This window comes from Garra rufa, chromosome 4 (genome assembly GCF_049309525.1).
Source record: "Garra rufa chromosome 4, GarRuf1.0, whole genome shotgun sequence".
Classification (NCBI taxonomy): Eukaryota; Metazoa; Chordata; class Actinopteri; order Cypriniformes; family Cyprinidae; genus Garra; species Garra rufa.
This window is the reverse complement of record NC_133364.1, coordinates 11,170,715-11,187,907: the sequence shown is the minus strand read 5'-3', so window position 1 is coordinate 11,187,907 and position 17,193 is coordinate 11,170,715. Positions and strand designations below refer to the sequence as shown.

Here is a 17,193-nt window from a genome sequence, read left to right as displayed (position 1 = left end):
CATTTTTATATGTATATGTACACTGCCTCAACTCAAACTCAAAAGTTTGGGATCAGTAAGATTTTTAATGTTTTTTTTTAAAGTCTCTTATGCTTGTCAACGTTCCATTTCTTTGTTCAAAAATACAGTAAAACAAATAATATTATGAAATATTATTGCAATTCAAAATAACAAGTTTTTATTTGAATATACTTTAAAATATCCAAAGCTGAATTTTCATCAGCCATTACTTCAGTCTTCAGTGTCACACAATCCTTTAGAAATCATTCTAATATACTGATTTATTACTTTTATTATCACCATTGGCAACAGTTGTGCTGCTTAATATTTTTTGGAACCTGTGATACTTTTTTAATGATGATATAAATTCAGCTTTGCATCACAGGAATACATCATATTTTTAAAATATATTAAAACAGAAAACTGTTATTTTAAATTGCATTAAAATTTCACAATATTACTATTTTTCTGTATTTTTAGTCAAATAAACACAGCCTTGATGAGCTCTTGTAAAAAGCATTAGAAATCTTACTGATCACAAACTTCTGAGCAGCAAAAAGCAGTGTATATGAATAGATATATAATCACAGCATATATAATAACGGATATATGTCTATAATATCACCAGGCAAATCTAAATTGGATAATGCTTGTAAACGACATGAGGTCCACACACAGGACACAGAGACTGTCAGCCATGCCAGGCCAGACCTGACTAGACGATTCACCTCTCTGATCCTCTTAGATCAGATGCCTGTGTGGGATTAACGGAATCTGTCGGTGCGGAAAATTCATTGTCTTGCCAACAACTCCTCCCTCTCCATTCCTCCATCTTTCTTGCTTTCTCCCTCTTTTTCATTTCCCTCTCTCTTCCTAAATGAGATATATATATATATATATATTCTCCTGTAATGAGCCTGTGCTGTATTATTGATCATGCTTTGGAGATTAAAGTCTTTCAAACATCTATTAAATAATAATGAACCAGTGGGGAAAATACACACACACACACACACACACACACACACACAAGCTGAAGCAGAAGCACTAGCAGGGTCCTGAGCTCAGAGGATTATAAGCAGCTTTGATAGCACCCAATCAGCTTTATCCAGCGTATCTGAGCTATGAATTATTGTGTGGGGACAGAGAATTATTTTGACACGCTGACAGACATCTGGATCAATCACAGGAGAGACAACGCACAACGCAATCATGAAGCATCCCTAAGGATGAATAAGGCAATGTAGCTACACAACAGCAGCCTCAGTGGTTTTCTGAATAAAATTAGTAGGAAGTAGTGCTGTTAGTCTATGATCTTTGATATAAAACTTTTAGTTCTGCACACTTTTATGTACATAACATTTTAAAATTTAAAGAAATAGTCACCCAAAAATCTAAATTTGCTTAAAAATGTACTCATCCTCAGGTTATCAAAGATGTAAATGAGTTTCTTCATCAGATCTTCAACAGATTTGGAGAAATTTAACATTATGTAACTTGCTCACCAATGGGTCCTCTGCAGTGAATGGGTGCCGTCAGAATGAGAGCTGATAAAATCATCACAATAATCCACAAGTAACCCACATGACTCGATTAATCAACAAATGAAGTTTGTGAAATTTGAAGTAAAAAGCTGTGCATTTGTAAGAATCAAACGCATCATAAAGGTATTTCTACCGGCACCCATTCACTGCAGATCTATTGGTGAGCAAGTGATGTATTGCTAAATTTCTACAAATCTGTTCTGATGAAGAAATAAACCCATCTACATCTTTGATGGCTTTAGGTTAGTAACAATCTCATCCCATCACCAGAAGCAAAGAATTAACAGCCATTCACTGCCATTACAAAGCTTGGAAGAGAACATTTTTAATATTTGAAGTCATATTCCAAGCTTTATAATGACATGGCTGTTGATTTTTTGAAGTCCAATAAAGTGCGTCCAGTCGTAATAAAAAGGAATTATTTTTTCTTAAATACATCAATTAGCTTCAGAAGGCCTTTATTAAATCTCTGGAACCATATGGAGCACTTTTTGTGATAGATGGATGCACTTTTTTGGACTTTAAAAAAAAATCAACTTAGAAGCTTGGAATATAAATTTGGAATATGACTTTTCTTCTGAGTTATAATAAAAATGTTGTAGCTCCTCCAAGCTTTATAATGACAGTGAATGGCTGTTGATTTTTTTAAAGTCCAATAATGTGCATTCACAAGTCATAAAAAGTACTCCACATGGCTCCAGGGGTAAATAAAGAACGTAATCTCTAGATTCCTTTGTCTCACATCATCCGCTGGAATGCCACTTTCTCATGAACATGCACAGGACAGTTTATCGATTCAAACGCATCGATTCACTTCAGAAGGCATTTATTAACCTCCCGGAGCTGTTTGGGAACTTTTTAGGATGGATGGATGGATGGATGGATGCACTTTAATGGACTTCAAAATCTCAAAATCAAAATCTCACTGCCATTATAAAGCTTGGAAGAGCCAGGACATTTTTTAATATAACTCTGATTATATTCGAATAAACAAAACAAAAATAACCGATATTAAAAAATGTAAAATAAATAAACATATCAAAAAGAAAAATAATTAAAAATCATACTCCACTGCACAGAATTTAAAACACATGTGAACCGATTTTTTTTTCTCTTGTGATAAAATCATGCACCATATGTGCAATGGCTGACATAACAGAGGCCTCACTTCCTGTTGAACTCAGATTCTTGTGATTTTCTCATGTATGAGCATTCCTCATACATGAGAAACAGCCCAAGAACAGGCATCTTTGTTCAGCAGACGTAGTTTTAGACAATGTGAGAGTCTGTTTCTCTATTTGTGTCATTTTGTGGGATTACAATTCCATGATGGAATCTGCAGCTCCATAAAAATGAAAGAGAATTGTATTATATTGAATACAACCTCAGCTCTGAAATCAGAGCATGCATTTACAAAACAACTGACACGATTAATTTGCAAAGGAGCACTTTGGAGATAATAATTACGAGAAACAATTTCAGACCATGTCCAGAGGCTCGTATTTAATCTTAATATCACAAGCGGCATTAAATGTTGACGTGCAAAGAGTGCCATCACGATCCTCATGAATGTAGACAAATATAGTTCTCAGAGAGCTCAGAGAATTAATATCATTCTGGTCACAAGCACGGCTTTGGGATCAGCCAGCGGTGCTGGCGGAAATCCAGTGTCATTTCTCAACATAACAAAAACAATATCAATCAAACGCTGATATATTCAGCTGTCTTGCACCCTTTCTAGTTATGTTATCGCCTGTGTCCTGAGCTGTCAATCATAATGTCAACACTGTCAGCAGCCTATCAGAGTGACACATTCTCAGTGAAGAAGTAACTATTTTAAATACACAAGAAAAAGTATTTCAGGGGTCTTCAACAAGGTCTGTGACTCTTAGGGGGTCCACAGCAGTACTGCATCAATAAAACAATAAAAAAATAATAATAATTAAAAAATAATAATTAAATTAAATAATTAAATTAAATACAGCAGTACTACATCTGTAAATAAAACAAAATAATAGAGTAAAGAATTTGAATAAAATAAAATAAGGGGTCCACAGCAGTACTGTATTAGTAAAATAAAATAAAATAAAATAAAATAAAATAGGGGGTCCATGGCAGAACTGCATCTGTAAATAAAGTAAATAAAATGAAATGAAATAATTCGATAAAATAATAAGATAAAATAAAGTGAAAAAATTTAATGAAATAAAATAATTGAATAAAATAACAAAATAAAATGAAGTAAAAAAAAATGAATAAAAATGCGTAAATAAAATAAAATAAAATAATAATAAAAAAAAATATGGGGCCCACGGCAGTACTGAATCTGTAAATAAAATAAATAAAATAATTCAATGAAATAGTAAAATAAAAAAAAATAATGAAAAAAAAATTGAATAAAATAAAGTAAAATAAAATAAAATAAGGGCCCACGGCCACGGTACTGTATCTGTTTAACAAAATTAAAACTGAAATAAAATAAAATATAAATAAAAAATAGAATAAAATAAAATAAAATACCAAAACCAACAAAACCAAAAACAATTGATAAATAATTAAAATGATCTCAATGTCTGTTGCAAATACATTAGAAAAAGTATTTCAGGGGTCTTCAACAGGGGGTCTGTGACCCCTAGAGGGTCCACAGCAGTACTGCATTTGTCCTAAAATAAAATAAAATAATTAAATAAAACCCAACACATCAGTAATTATTATTCAAAAGAAGTATGTAAACACAACATCATAGAATCATATGTATGGCATCATAGCCATTTTATTTAAAATGCAACACTCTCTTCCAGTGGCATTAAAGACCCCTATTATACCTTATTTTTACATGCTTATGCACTTTCTGTCCACGATCAGCCCGTGTCTGGCTAAAATCCAGACGGTGACATCAATATAGACCTTATAGTCTTTAGCTATTCATCAAATCCAAAAATAATATTTAAACACTTAATCTAATGCAGCCTGTCAGCAGCATATGAGCTGCACTGAAAATCAATGTTGAGTCTAAACATCATTAATAAACCGAGCACAGCGCAGAGAAGAAGAAAGATGATGGACATAGTCACAACAGCCTCTTGGGAAATCAAGTAGCAGAACACCTTCAGCACACGTACATTCATAATGGACAACTAGACTCTTGTGCAAACAAGCTTAAGGAATTTTTTACTTAAGTTGCATTCCTCCCTCATTATTAAAGCATGACTGCAATGCAGCGAGATGTTTTTCCATAGCAAACGCCTGCTAAAAACAAGCAGTACAGCTGCAGTGCTGTGCAGAGGCTGGAGTGCTTTGAAACGCATTGTCGGTAATGGGACAAAAGTCACACTTGTCAATGTTAAACAGCTGCTCGTGAAGTCAAACGGGCTCCTAGAGCGTTAGCTGCAGGGTTCTGACTGAGGGAAGTGATGCGGTCTGTGTTTGGTGTTGTATAAGCCTGCAGTAAACCACAGGATAAGTATAGACTGCAAAGTCTCTGCAAAAAGGACCCAGACTGAGCTGGCTAAACAGTGCCTGTCAGTTATTAAACTGACAGCTCTGGTGAAACACAGATGCATGGGGAAAGGGGTCTGAAAGTGTCACCTACAGGGACCATCAAGCAAATGCAAGTCCTAATAATGGGCCCTATGGCTCTAATTGCTCTTAAAGGGACAGTTTCCTCCAAAATGTAAAATTATTTCATCATTTACTTATATTAGTGTTGTTCCAACCTGTATGACTTACTTTCTTCTTGCTTGAAAGAAAGGACATTTTTTAATATAACTCTGAATGTATTCGTCTGAAAAAAAGGGAGTAAATCATGAGGTAATTTAAATTTTTGGCTGAACTATCCCTTTAAATTTGGATATGTACAAACAGTTGAGGTCAAAAGTTTACATACACCTTGCAGAATTTGCAAAATGTTAATTTATTTGACCAAAATAAGAGGGATCACACAAAAAGCATGTTTTTTTTTTTATTTAGTACTGACCTGAATAAGATATTTCACAAGATATTTTACATTCAGTCCACAAGTGAAAATAATAGTTGAGTTTATATAAATGACCCTGTTCAAAAGTTTACATACGCTTGATTTTTAATACTGTGTTGTTACCTGAATTATTTTTATTTAGTGATAGTTGTTCATGAGTCCCTTGATTCTCTTGTAGTTCAACTGCCTGCTGTTCTTCAGAAAAATCATTCAAATTTCACAAATTTTGTGGTTTTTCAGCATTTTTGTGTATTTGAACCCTTTCCAACAATGACTGTATGATTTTGAGATCCATCTTTTCACACTGAGGACAACTGAGGGACTCATATGCAGCTATTACAGAAGGTTCAAACACTCACTGATGCTTCACAAGGAAATACAATGCATTAAGAGCCGAGGGTGAAAACTTTTGAACAGAATGAAGATGTGTACATTTTTCTTAATTGGCCTAAATATCATATTTTTTCATTTTGTATTCCTTTTCAGAAGCTACAGAAGATGTTTCCCAGAAGACAAAATAAGTTAAATTTACCCGGATCTTCAATTTCAAAAAGTATTCACCCTCTGATTTCTTATTGCATTGTTTTCCTTCTGGAGCATCAGTGAATGTTTGAACCTTCTGTAATAGTTGCATATGAGTCCCGCAGTTGTCCTCAGTGTGAAAAGATGGATCTCAAAATCATACAGTCATTGTTGGAAAGGGTGTTGAAAAAAATGTTGAAAAACCAAAGAATTTGTGGGACCAGAAATATTCTTCTGAAGAACAGCGGGCAGTTTAACTGTTCAGGACAAACAAGGGACTCATGAACAACTATCACTAAACAAAAAAACAGCTGTGGATCGTTCAGGTAACAACACAGTATTAAGAATTAAGTGTATGTAAACTTTTGAACAGGGTCATTTTTATTAATTCAACTATTATCTCTTATATAGAAATATCTTATTCAGTTCAGTACTAAATAAAAAAAAATACCCTTATTTTGTATGATCCCTCTTATTTTAAAATAATTTCTGTAAACTGTTATAGTAAGAAACAGCATTAGAAAATGGGTCAGAAAAATTAGTCACTGCAGAGACAGAGAAAGTTTTGATTAAAGATTATAAAAGACAAGCCTTTTTACCATTACAATAACATGCAGTAATGAATTATGCACAATAAGGAAGAAAAAAGGGTCAAATTTGATTTCACATCAGCTTTTGATTATATATTGCAAGCACACATTCACACAGAGAGAAGAGGAGGGTGTTGAGTGACATTTTCTTAATTGCGATCCATCCAAAAACATACTTGAATAGCCCTAAAAGACTTGTACGTAAACAGACACACACCACTTACACAATGTAAATCAGCATCCGCTCGTGAGCACAGACTTGTGTTTCAGGAATATCAATGAGGCCTAACAGGTGGGGGAGGATTACGCTTTCTCAAAACACCCCAATTATGTATCCATGCCTGCTTTCTTCTCCTCTATTGTGGCATTGTTAATTAGCTCTCATTAAGCGATGACAACCCAGGCATTACCACAACAGCAGAGAGCATCACATCATACTTTGATACAAGCATAATGAGTGAGTAAAAGAGAAAGCAGTGCTCCATATGTGACTATAATGATTGATCATTATTTAAAATATAGTGAAAACGTAGAAAAGATTTATGTCTGTCCAAGCTTACCTTTGTCTGATATCAGTTTATTTAAAGAGCACAATCCAGCGTTTCCAACATGCAAAAATGAATGGAGGAATTAAAACGATTCACAAAACAGTCATGAACTCACTTGTGATTTAGTGGTTTGAATCAAACTCACTTGGTCAGTAAAGTTTTTTGTTTTATTTACATACTACTTCATATTAATTATTATATATACAACTATATGTGCCCCTGGACCACAAAACCAGTCTTAAGCAGCACTGGTATATTTGTAGCAATAGCCAAAAATACATTGTATGGGTCAAAATTATCAAATATTATTTTATGCCAAAACTAAATATATCAAATTTTAATTTTGATTAGTAATATGCATGGCTAAGAACTTCATTTGGACAACTTTAAAGGCAATTTTCTCAGTATTTTGATTTTTTTGCACCCTCGGATTCCAGATTTTGAAATAGTTGTATCTTGGGACAAATATTGTCCTATCCTAACAAACCATACATTAATGGAAATCTTATTTATTCAATTTCAAAATATTATGACTGGTTTTGTGGTCCAGGGTCATATTAATATGTATCATATATGTATTATATAATATATAATGTATATTTAGCATTAGCTTTAGTTTTTAGTTTAGGTATTAGCTTATTTTTCTGTGCTTTTGTTGTTTTTATTAATATCTTTTAAATTTCTATGTACCTTTAATTTATTTTTATTTTAACTTTAGCCTTTTTAGACCTTTAAAATATTTTTTTGCCATCATTGTTGCCAAAGAATATTTCTATTTTAGAATGCAAGTTTATTGTTTAATATTAATATTTTATTTCAACATTATTTCCATTACTAAAAATTATTTGTAATACTTTTAGGTAACATTACCAACACTTGAAATTCAGATTCAGATTCAGGAACTGTTACTGTCATAGGTTTGTTGTCCATATGACAATGTATATTAAAAAAAACATATTCACAACATGTAAAATATACATTAAAAAACAGCTGTTCAGTGCTCTAGTAAGAAGCTATAAACTCAGCTAAATAAAGCACTTCTGAACAAGCATCTTTCTAAAACGATTCCGTATTTTATTTGTTATTTTGTTCCTAAGTGTTTCATTTTAGTAGCCAGAGGCTCTCTTGTCCTGAACAAAAGCACATAAAAGATTTAGAACAAACCAAATATATCCTTTATCTCTGTTGGTCCTGTTTGCACGATATCTGAGCTTTTTGCCCGCCGTGTGGTAGACCCTTTACACTACAGACACACATCACTGACCATTACACACACATGCAGACAACTGTAAGACAAGCCTTGAGTACAAAGTCACACTGAGTGCGTCCTTCCCAATCGATTCATTTCTCTGTAAACACGAGGGAAAATGCTTTTTCTTAAAGAACAAAAGAATAAACCAATGTGTCATAACACCACAAAACTAGAATAAATGTAAATGTGAAATAAAAAGGGTGAGAGTTGTGTCTAAGTGAGATATCACCAGGTCCCAGAAGCATTAGAGTGCTTTAAATGTGTGTGTGTGCGTGTGCGTGTCACATTTCTGGCGCAGTGAGGAGAAGCATGAATTATTCACGTCGACTCTATCCTTGCTTGGCAAGGTAGAATAAGAGAAGAGGAAAGAATGACAGAGAGAAAGAGAAAGAGAAAGGGATGAGGGGCGGAAGTGGGAAGCAGGAAAAAGGGAGATGGAGAGGAGAAAGCACCGGAAAACGAGATTGTTGGTTTCTCACTCTCACAGACGCAAAAGGAGGAGCTGCATGACGTTTTGAGTTTACAGGAGTTCACACGCGGAGCCTTGTTGCCATGGTTACAGCCCCCTGCCCAACCCCAATAACTCCTACTGGTATCATTTTGCACTTAATATGCATAAAAACTATATTTATGACTTCAGCATCTAAGTTATATAATGTGGAAAAAACCCAAACCTATTTTTCAGTGAACATTAAAATGAGTGATTATAATACTTTTACTTGGTAATCATAACTGCAATGCATTAAAGGTGCTTTTTGACTGTACTAAAACATACAAATACCATTACTTAATTTTCTGAAATTTCAATTGATGTATGATTTGTTAGGATAGGACAATATTTGGCCGAGATACAACTATTTGAAAATATGGAATCTGAGGTTGCAAAAAATTTAAATATTGGGAAAATCGCCTTTAAAGTTGTCCAAATGAAGTTCATAGCAATGCATATTACTAAGCAAACATTAAGTTTTGATCTTTACAATAGAAAATTTACAAACTATCTTCATGGAACATGACCTTCACTTAATAATCTAATGATTTTTGAAAATAAAAGAAAAATGTATAATTTTGAACCATACAATGTATTTTTGGCTATTGCTACAAATATACCCGTACAACTTAAGACTGGTTTTGTGGCCCAGGATCACATATGTTTGGTTTTTAAATTAAGTTTGTATATAATGTTGCTAAACAGCCAGTTATTCTATTTAGAAATCTATGCTCTGTTTCAGAATGTCTGTTTTTGTTTTAGCCTGTGTGACTCCGCCCACTGGCAGTTTAACCAATTGACCCTTCGCAGGCAGTTTGATTGACAGGAGATGTGACCAGGCATAATGGTGAACCGATCTAACAAACCAGACAGGAGAGTAAATCAACATTGGTGGACTTACACCTGAAAAATAGCATTTATTGATGTCCGTGGTTGAAAAAAGTTACCTTCTGGTGTTCATTCATGTTTATTTTGTGCTATAACTAGTAAAAAGTAAAAGATGATCAGTTCACATGCCGCTCAAACTGAGGCGCTACAGCGATCTGTCTTGATACATTAAAGAGCCACAAAATGGCATTGTCTAAAATTCTTTAAAAAATGACAATTTGAAAGTAAAGACTTTGTTTCATATTACTAAAAATAAAACACACTGTCAGTTTCCTATTTGTTCTGCAATGTATTTTTCACTGTTTGAGAACATGATGTGTAGAGCGAAGGTGCCATAGTTGTTGGACAAAGTAACAATAAAAAAAATGGGGGCGGTTCTTTGTAAAGGGTCTATGGTATTTTGACACCCTGGGTTGCCAGTTGGTGGAAAACACAGCGAATTGCAGCAATGGAAGCCTGCAAACAAACTGGGTCGGAGATTGCAGATTCTACACAATCTAAAAAGTCTTTGCATGCGTCTAAAATGCTCTATGACCACAGAAACATTCAAAGGCGCATAAATCAACTCATCAACTTACAGTGTAAGACTCGTCACCTTCCATAGCAACTTGCGCCTGTTCCGGTTGAATGTCCTCAATCTGGCAACCCATGTGAGCTGTTAAGCCTGAAGAGGAGGGGGAGGAGAAACAACTCTCTCTAAAGCCGCGGTCACACTAGACTTTGAGCATGCGAAATTCCTTCGGATGCTGCTGCAACGGTCGTGATATGACGTCACGTTCTGCAGTCTTTTTAAAAATTTAAATTCAGCACATGACAACTTATAATACAATGTAAAAGTGCTGCAGTTTTAAATGTTTAAATTTAAGGTTCTTTTCATTCAGCTCATGCTGTGACGTTTCGATCTCCTGTTGGTCACACGGAGTCATGTGATGCAAATTCGTTGGTCAGAGTTCACCAAGCTTGAACTTCAATCGCCGCGAAATGCGAAAATATTTTGCACGGGCTGGCGTTTCCGGTCTAACGCATTCGCATGCGTATGAATGGAAGTCAATGGAACGTAAAGTGCAGTGTGACCGCGCCTTAATATTTTGAATTTAGATTGCAGTAGTCATTATAACTAGCTGTTATATGATACATACTGCACCTTTAAGCACCTGAATGAAAAGGTGATGCTTGAGTTGTATCTTTGATATGGGACAGTCAGCAACCACCTAAAACAGCCACACTGTAAACTATTCAGATTACCCTCAGGCAACTTCCCACAACACCCTAGCATAATGCCAGAGAGTTTTTTGTCAAAATCTAGTAGGTTAGTAATATTTTTTCACATCTGTGTCATTTGGGTTACATCATTGGAAAAGTAATTTCAAAGGTGGAGAAACTTTTGATAAAAGATTATGAAGAACAGCCTTTTTTTCCTTTAGAACAATGTGCACTGATGAATTAGAGAACTAAACTGGGTCATGTTCTGATTTAATGTTTTGAAAAGAAGCACAAAATTCACATACACAAAGCTGAAAAGTGAGCTGGATCTCTCACTCTCAAAGCCAGCACTCTCAGTGGACTTCTTGAGCTCCCGCTCATGAGAAAGTTTTTTTCTGTGTGTGTGTGTGGGCCCTACACACTAGCTTTCTCTGCATGTAACTTTACTTGCTAACCAAGCGTGATCTCACTTGAACTGCCCTTGAGATTTCTGCCGTCAGCTCTTCTGGAACGCAATAAAGAGCCACTCCTCCATCTGAGATGGGGTCAGCGAATGACAGAGGGAGGAAACCCACAGGAAAGAGGAGAGGAAGATTTTGGAGGAAGGAAAGCTGCAGTATCCCTTGTTTGGGTCATTTGGAGTTCAGAGGTCAACGTATGTAAACCTCCAAAACATATAAACAAGAACGAAAGAATGTTTTGGGTTCAAAATAAGTTGAGCATTTGGGGCACGCTGTTGGTTAACTTACCACAGAAAACAACTTCAGAAAAACAACCAAAAAAGTAAGATTTTCTGAAAATGTTCTTACTCTCAGGCCGTTCAAGATGTAGATGAGTTTGCTCTGCAGTGAATGGGTGCCGTCAGAATGAGAGTCCAAACAGCTGATTAAAACTAAATTTGTTTAGAACTGTTTTGGACTGTTTTTGCTTTAAACTGTGCTTGATCTGTGCATTTATTTTTTTTTCACTGGAGAAAATAATATTATGGATCAAAGACTCCAAAAGGCAAAAGCAACAGCTTGAAGTTAAAACGTCTTAATGATGGATTTAATTTTATCAAACATGCAGATTTTCATTTTACAAGATGTTAATTAATGCACGGAGTCGTGTGGATTACTTGTGGATTATTGTGATGTTTTTATCAGCTATCTGGACTCTCTTTGTGACAGCACCCATTCACTACATAGAATTCATTGGTGAGTAAGTGATGCTGAATTTCTCTAAATCTATTCCGAAGTCCAACAAACTTATCTGCATCTTGTATGTAAATTTTCAGCAAATGTGACCCTGGACCATTAAACCAGTCATAAGGGTTTCCATTGATGTATGGTTTGTTAGGATAGGACAATATTTGGCTGAGATACAATTATTTGAATATCTTGAATCTGAGGGTGCAAAAAAAAATCTAAATATTGAGAATATCACCTTTAAAGTTGTCCAAAAGAAATTCTTTGCAATGCATATTGCTAATCAAAATTTACATTTTCAAATATTTCGCTAGGAAATTTTCAAAATATATTCATGGAACATGTTTTATTACTTAATATCATAATGATTTCTTGGCATCATTTTGACCCATACAGTGTATTGTTGGCTATTGCTACAAAGACGAGTGTGTTTTTTTTTCATGCTGGATTGGGTATTAAGACTTGTATGGCTTAATATGTATGCCGAAAATCTATATGTTAGTAAGTAAAGATCATGTTCTATGAAGATATTTTGTAAATTTTATAACATAAATGAAAACCTATTTTTGTTTAGTAATATGCATTGCTAAGAACTTCATTTGGACAACTTTAAAGGCAATTTTCTCAGATTTCCCTCTTCTATATTCTATATTTTTAAATAGTTGTATCTCAGCCAAACACAGTATATTCCTATCCTAACAGACCATACATCAATTGAAAGCTTATTTGTCAGCTTTCAGATAATGTATTAATCTCAATTTTGATTATGACTGGTTTTGTGGTCCAGGGTCACATATTAAGATGTATAATGTAAGTCTTGTTGTCTTGTCACAACAGTAACTGTATCTTAACATTTTTTCTGTTGCAATGCACTATTGACTTCCATTGTAAGTGCAGATTTCACAAACTGAGTGACGGGTCAAAAACTTGACTTCTCTATCAGTGTGACAGCATAGAAATTCCTAGCATTGGTGAAGTTTTCTAGGACAACTTGCATGGACAAAGACTCAAACAAGCATGAAATGAGAAAGGGCCTCTCTATGTAAATTAACCGCGGTTGCTGAAAGTTTTAGGGTTCGACTGAACCTTAACTTTATAAGTGCTACTGCACCCAGAATGTGGGCGGTGAGAGAAAGAACGTGTGTTTTCATCATCCGGGGGTGGACAGGGAATGCAAGTGGCACTGGAATAATGTGGAACATGTGGGCGTCTGGTGGATGGAGGAGAGGTAGGCAGCACCATCACTGCTGGTTAAATCAGCAGGGCATTTAGAGGGAATTGTCAGGGAAGCACTGCAAATAGTTAAAATGATTCTCTCTCCTTGAACACCGTAGGAGCTTTTAAACCTCCTTCAATCTTTTTCTCTCCATCTCAGGTCCACCTACAGAAGCATGCGTCCCAATTTACTGCAGTTTGATCAAGTATAACAATACTTGTGTGTCTTGTCACAGCAGGTGAGGTTCTCTGGGATATAGAAGGTGGGACTGATGCTCTGAAGATCACGTACGGCGCTGCTTTTGATCAGAGGCACAATTTAAAACAATCCCTATTTAAGACATAAAAGCCCTTTCCAAGGGCAAATCTACAGCATTACAGTGTGTGCCTATAAATGTATACGCCTAAGCACTCAAAATATAATAGTTTCATAACAACACCCTAGTGAGCATGCAACGTATCAGAAAGACAGCGTTTGGTCTCCCATAATCCCCTGCTGCACATCTTCAAAGCCTTTCCATCTATGGTAACAAAGCTACTGCATTTGCTTGTAAATATACAGCGTGTGAGAACAAAACAGGCTTAATTTACTAGCAGATGCACACAGGCTGACCACAGTACACCAAACTTGGTTGGTTGACAAGATTAGTTAAGAGAAGCATGAGAATCAATGGGGTCAAAATTTGGCAAGTTTGAGTTAGAATATGTGTAAGCACAAATGTGAATTGTGAGCTATGACAAAGGGTAATTCATAAAAAAGGATTCTTCTTCTTCTTCTTGTTATTATTATGAATACTTTCCCTATCCATAAATATGCATAGGCAACTAATTTAGAGGTTGATTCCCCCCCCCCCAAAGTTTTTTTTAGCAATTCCATTTTTATAATACACATGGATAATAATAATAATAATTATTATTATTATTATAATAATTATAATAATTATAATAATAATGGTTTATTATTATTATTATTATTATTTTATGCATTTAAAAAAACTTATCAATGTTTTTCCAGTATAAACAAAACTAAATAAAACAAAGATAATTAAAACATGCTAAGAATTATAAGTATTAAAAATTGTGTTGTTGTTATTATTATTATTTTTTTTTTGCAATTCCATTTTTACACCAATAAAAATAGGAATAATACACATGGGTGGCTCAATAATAAAAATAATACTACAACTAAAATATTTACTATTATAGTTATTATAAGTTGTTGTAGTAGTAGTAGTAGTAGTAGTAGTAGTAGTAGTAGTGCTTTTTAAGTGTGGTAGTAGTGCTTTTTTTTTTTAATCATGTTTTTTTTTTAAAAACTAAAAATAAACAAATAAACACCTAAACAAATCTTTTTAAAAAGATCATTAAAACGTGCCAAGAATTTAAAAAGTATTTTAAAATGTTATTACTATTGTTGTGTTGTTAATAAGAATGAGAATAAGAATAATAGATAGATTAATAATAATAATAATAATAATAATAATAAAATAATTAATAATAACAATAATAATGAAAATAATTTATAATGACACAAATAATAATAAAACAACTAAAAGCATTACAAATTATTATTATTAAATTATTATTATTATTATTATTATTATTATTATTATTATTATTATTATCAATTATTTATTTGCAATTCCATTTTATTTTAGAAGAATAAAAACAAGAATAATACACATAGATATGCATAACAATAATAATAATAATAATAACAAAAAAAAGATAAATTAGTAATAATTAATAATAATACCACTAAAAGCATTACACATTATTATTATAATTTGCTCTTAAAAATATTTAAAAAATTATTTTCCCCATAAAATAAATAAATAAATAAATACACAAACTAATAAAACACCATAAAAAATATTTTAATTATTATTATTATTATTATTATTATTTCTTTTTTAATATTATTTTGTGGGGTTTTTTAATCCTCATTTTTCCAGTAAAACAAACAATAAACTAATTAAACATATTTTCTAAAAAATATTTTTAAAAAATCATTAAACATGCTAAGAATTAAAAAGTATTGAAATGTTATTATTGTTTGCATTATTATTATTATTATTATTATTATTATTAATTATTAATTATTATTTATTTGCAATTCCATTTTTAAGTTAGAATAAGAATAAAAAAGAATAATACACATTGATAGATTCATATTAATAACAACAACAACAACAGCAACAACAACAATAATAATAATCCACATAGATAAATTTATAATATTAATAATAATACAACTAAAAGCATTACACATTATTATTATTATTATCATTATTATTATTATTAGTTGTAGTATGATCTTAAAAATCTTAATTCACGTTTTTCCAGTAAAAGAAAAAATAAACTAAAACACCTGACAAAAACTAGTTAAAAAGTATAATAAAATCCTTTAAAACATGCTAAGAATTGTTTTTCAAGGTTTATTTTTTTGCCCAAATAATAATAATATTAATAATGAAATGACATAAGAAAATACTAAAAACTATATTTTATTCAATTAAAAAAAAATGCCTTAAAAAACAGCATTAATGACTAAAGAAAAATAAACTTAACCCAAGACATATGACCTGAAAATAAATCTTAGAAGCAGTTGCACTAGATAACTTGTAAACAAAAAACTATTTCTGTGGTTTTGAGGTTTGTTGTTTATCAAAACATATCTGCCTTCACCAAGACACACACACACATAACCTTTCCTTTGACTGACACCGATACCGCTCTCTGTCTCTATTTAACATCAGACAAAGACAGTGAGACGGTCTCATCCTCCCAAACAACCTTCTGCCTCATGACAGACCAGATAACAATGCAGATGCAAGTAGGGAGAGAGAAAACAATAATTATTTCCATGCACCGCTGCACAAACGAACACCTGTAGATACATCACACACACACACACACACACACACACACACACACACACACCTGCAGGATCCAAGACCTCTTCAATGACGGGCGGCAGACGCAATCCGCAGTCCATGGTTGTCGTGGCGACAGGCCTCAGGAAGTGGGGGGGTTTGGAGGGGTCGGAGGGGGGTAGATGTCCAAACACACACTCGCCAATGAAGCAGACGCAGTGATAATGCTCAGAAAACAGGAGGGACGATCGCACACAGCTTTGTGAGGAATGTCAGGCTCCACACACACTGTGCTGCGACGGTCGATACATCCTGAAACATAAACACACACACAAATACACACAGATCACTTCAATATCCTTCTAAACAACTGAAGAAATCACCGTCTGCACTGCTTGCGGATGATTTATTGCTCTTCCTGAACAAACTGTGCTTCTCCTTTGTACAAAACAAAGCTTGAAAGGCTGCACAGCATCAAGGGTATTTCTAACAGATCAATCTGTGACTCTCAAACACATAGAAAGCATTGGTCTGCTTACCTTTAATGAGATCTGTGTGCAGCTCAGGACACTGACAGCTTACGATCCCGTTACTCGCTGTGCATTATGTGTCGTTTACTGCGTGCCCTCCTCTCCCTCCTTCCTTCCCCCTCGCTCTCTCTCTCTCTCGCTCGCTCAGTGGCTCCAGCTCTCTTGCTCCCCCTTTATCGTTTACCTCAGTTTGCTTTTTTCTCATCTGTTAACTGTTCGATTGCTTTGTGTGGTCCGTTGTCTTCCAGATTGAGTTCAGATGGATTTTGAGAGCATCTTGATGCACTGATATGCATTTTGGGGCCACGATGACTGCAAAACAACAAAGTAGAAAACAACTAAGTTGATAAATCAATGTAAAATATTTATAGT

General features: G+C 33.9%; 1 protein-coding gene across 2 annotated transcripts in view; it reads right to left on the bottom strand.

Moving 5' to 3' along the window:
* The window catches only part of ccdc136b (coiled-coil domain containing 136b), a 51,086-nt gene extending 34,130 nt beyond the window's left edge, over positions 1 to 16,956 (bottom strand). For both annotated transcript variants that reach the window (XR_012355397.1, XM_073838645.1), the window contains exons 1-2: positions 16,831 to 16,956; positions 16,359 to 16,603 (exon numbers count right to left, since the gene is read on the bottom strand). Coding sequence is in view for 1 of the 2 variants with exons in the window: in XM_073838645.1 (XP_073694746.1) it covers positions 16,359 to 16,413 (55 nt within the window). In the remaining variant the exon portion in view is untranslated. The remainder of the gene's footprint in view (positions 1 to 16,358; positions 16,604 to 16,830) is intronic.
* Positions 16,957 to 17,193: the final 237 nt, after the last annotated feature.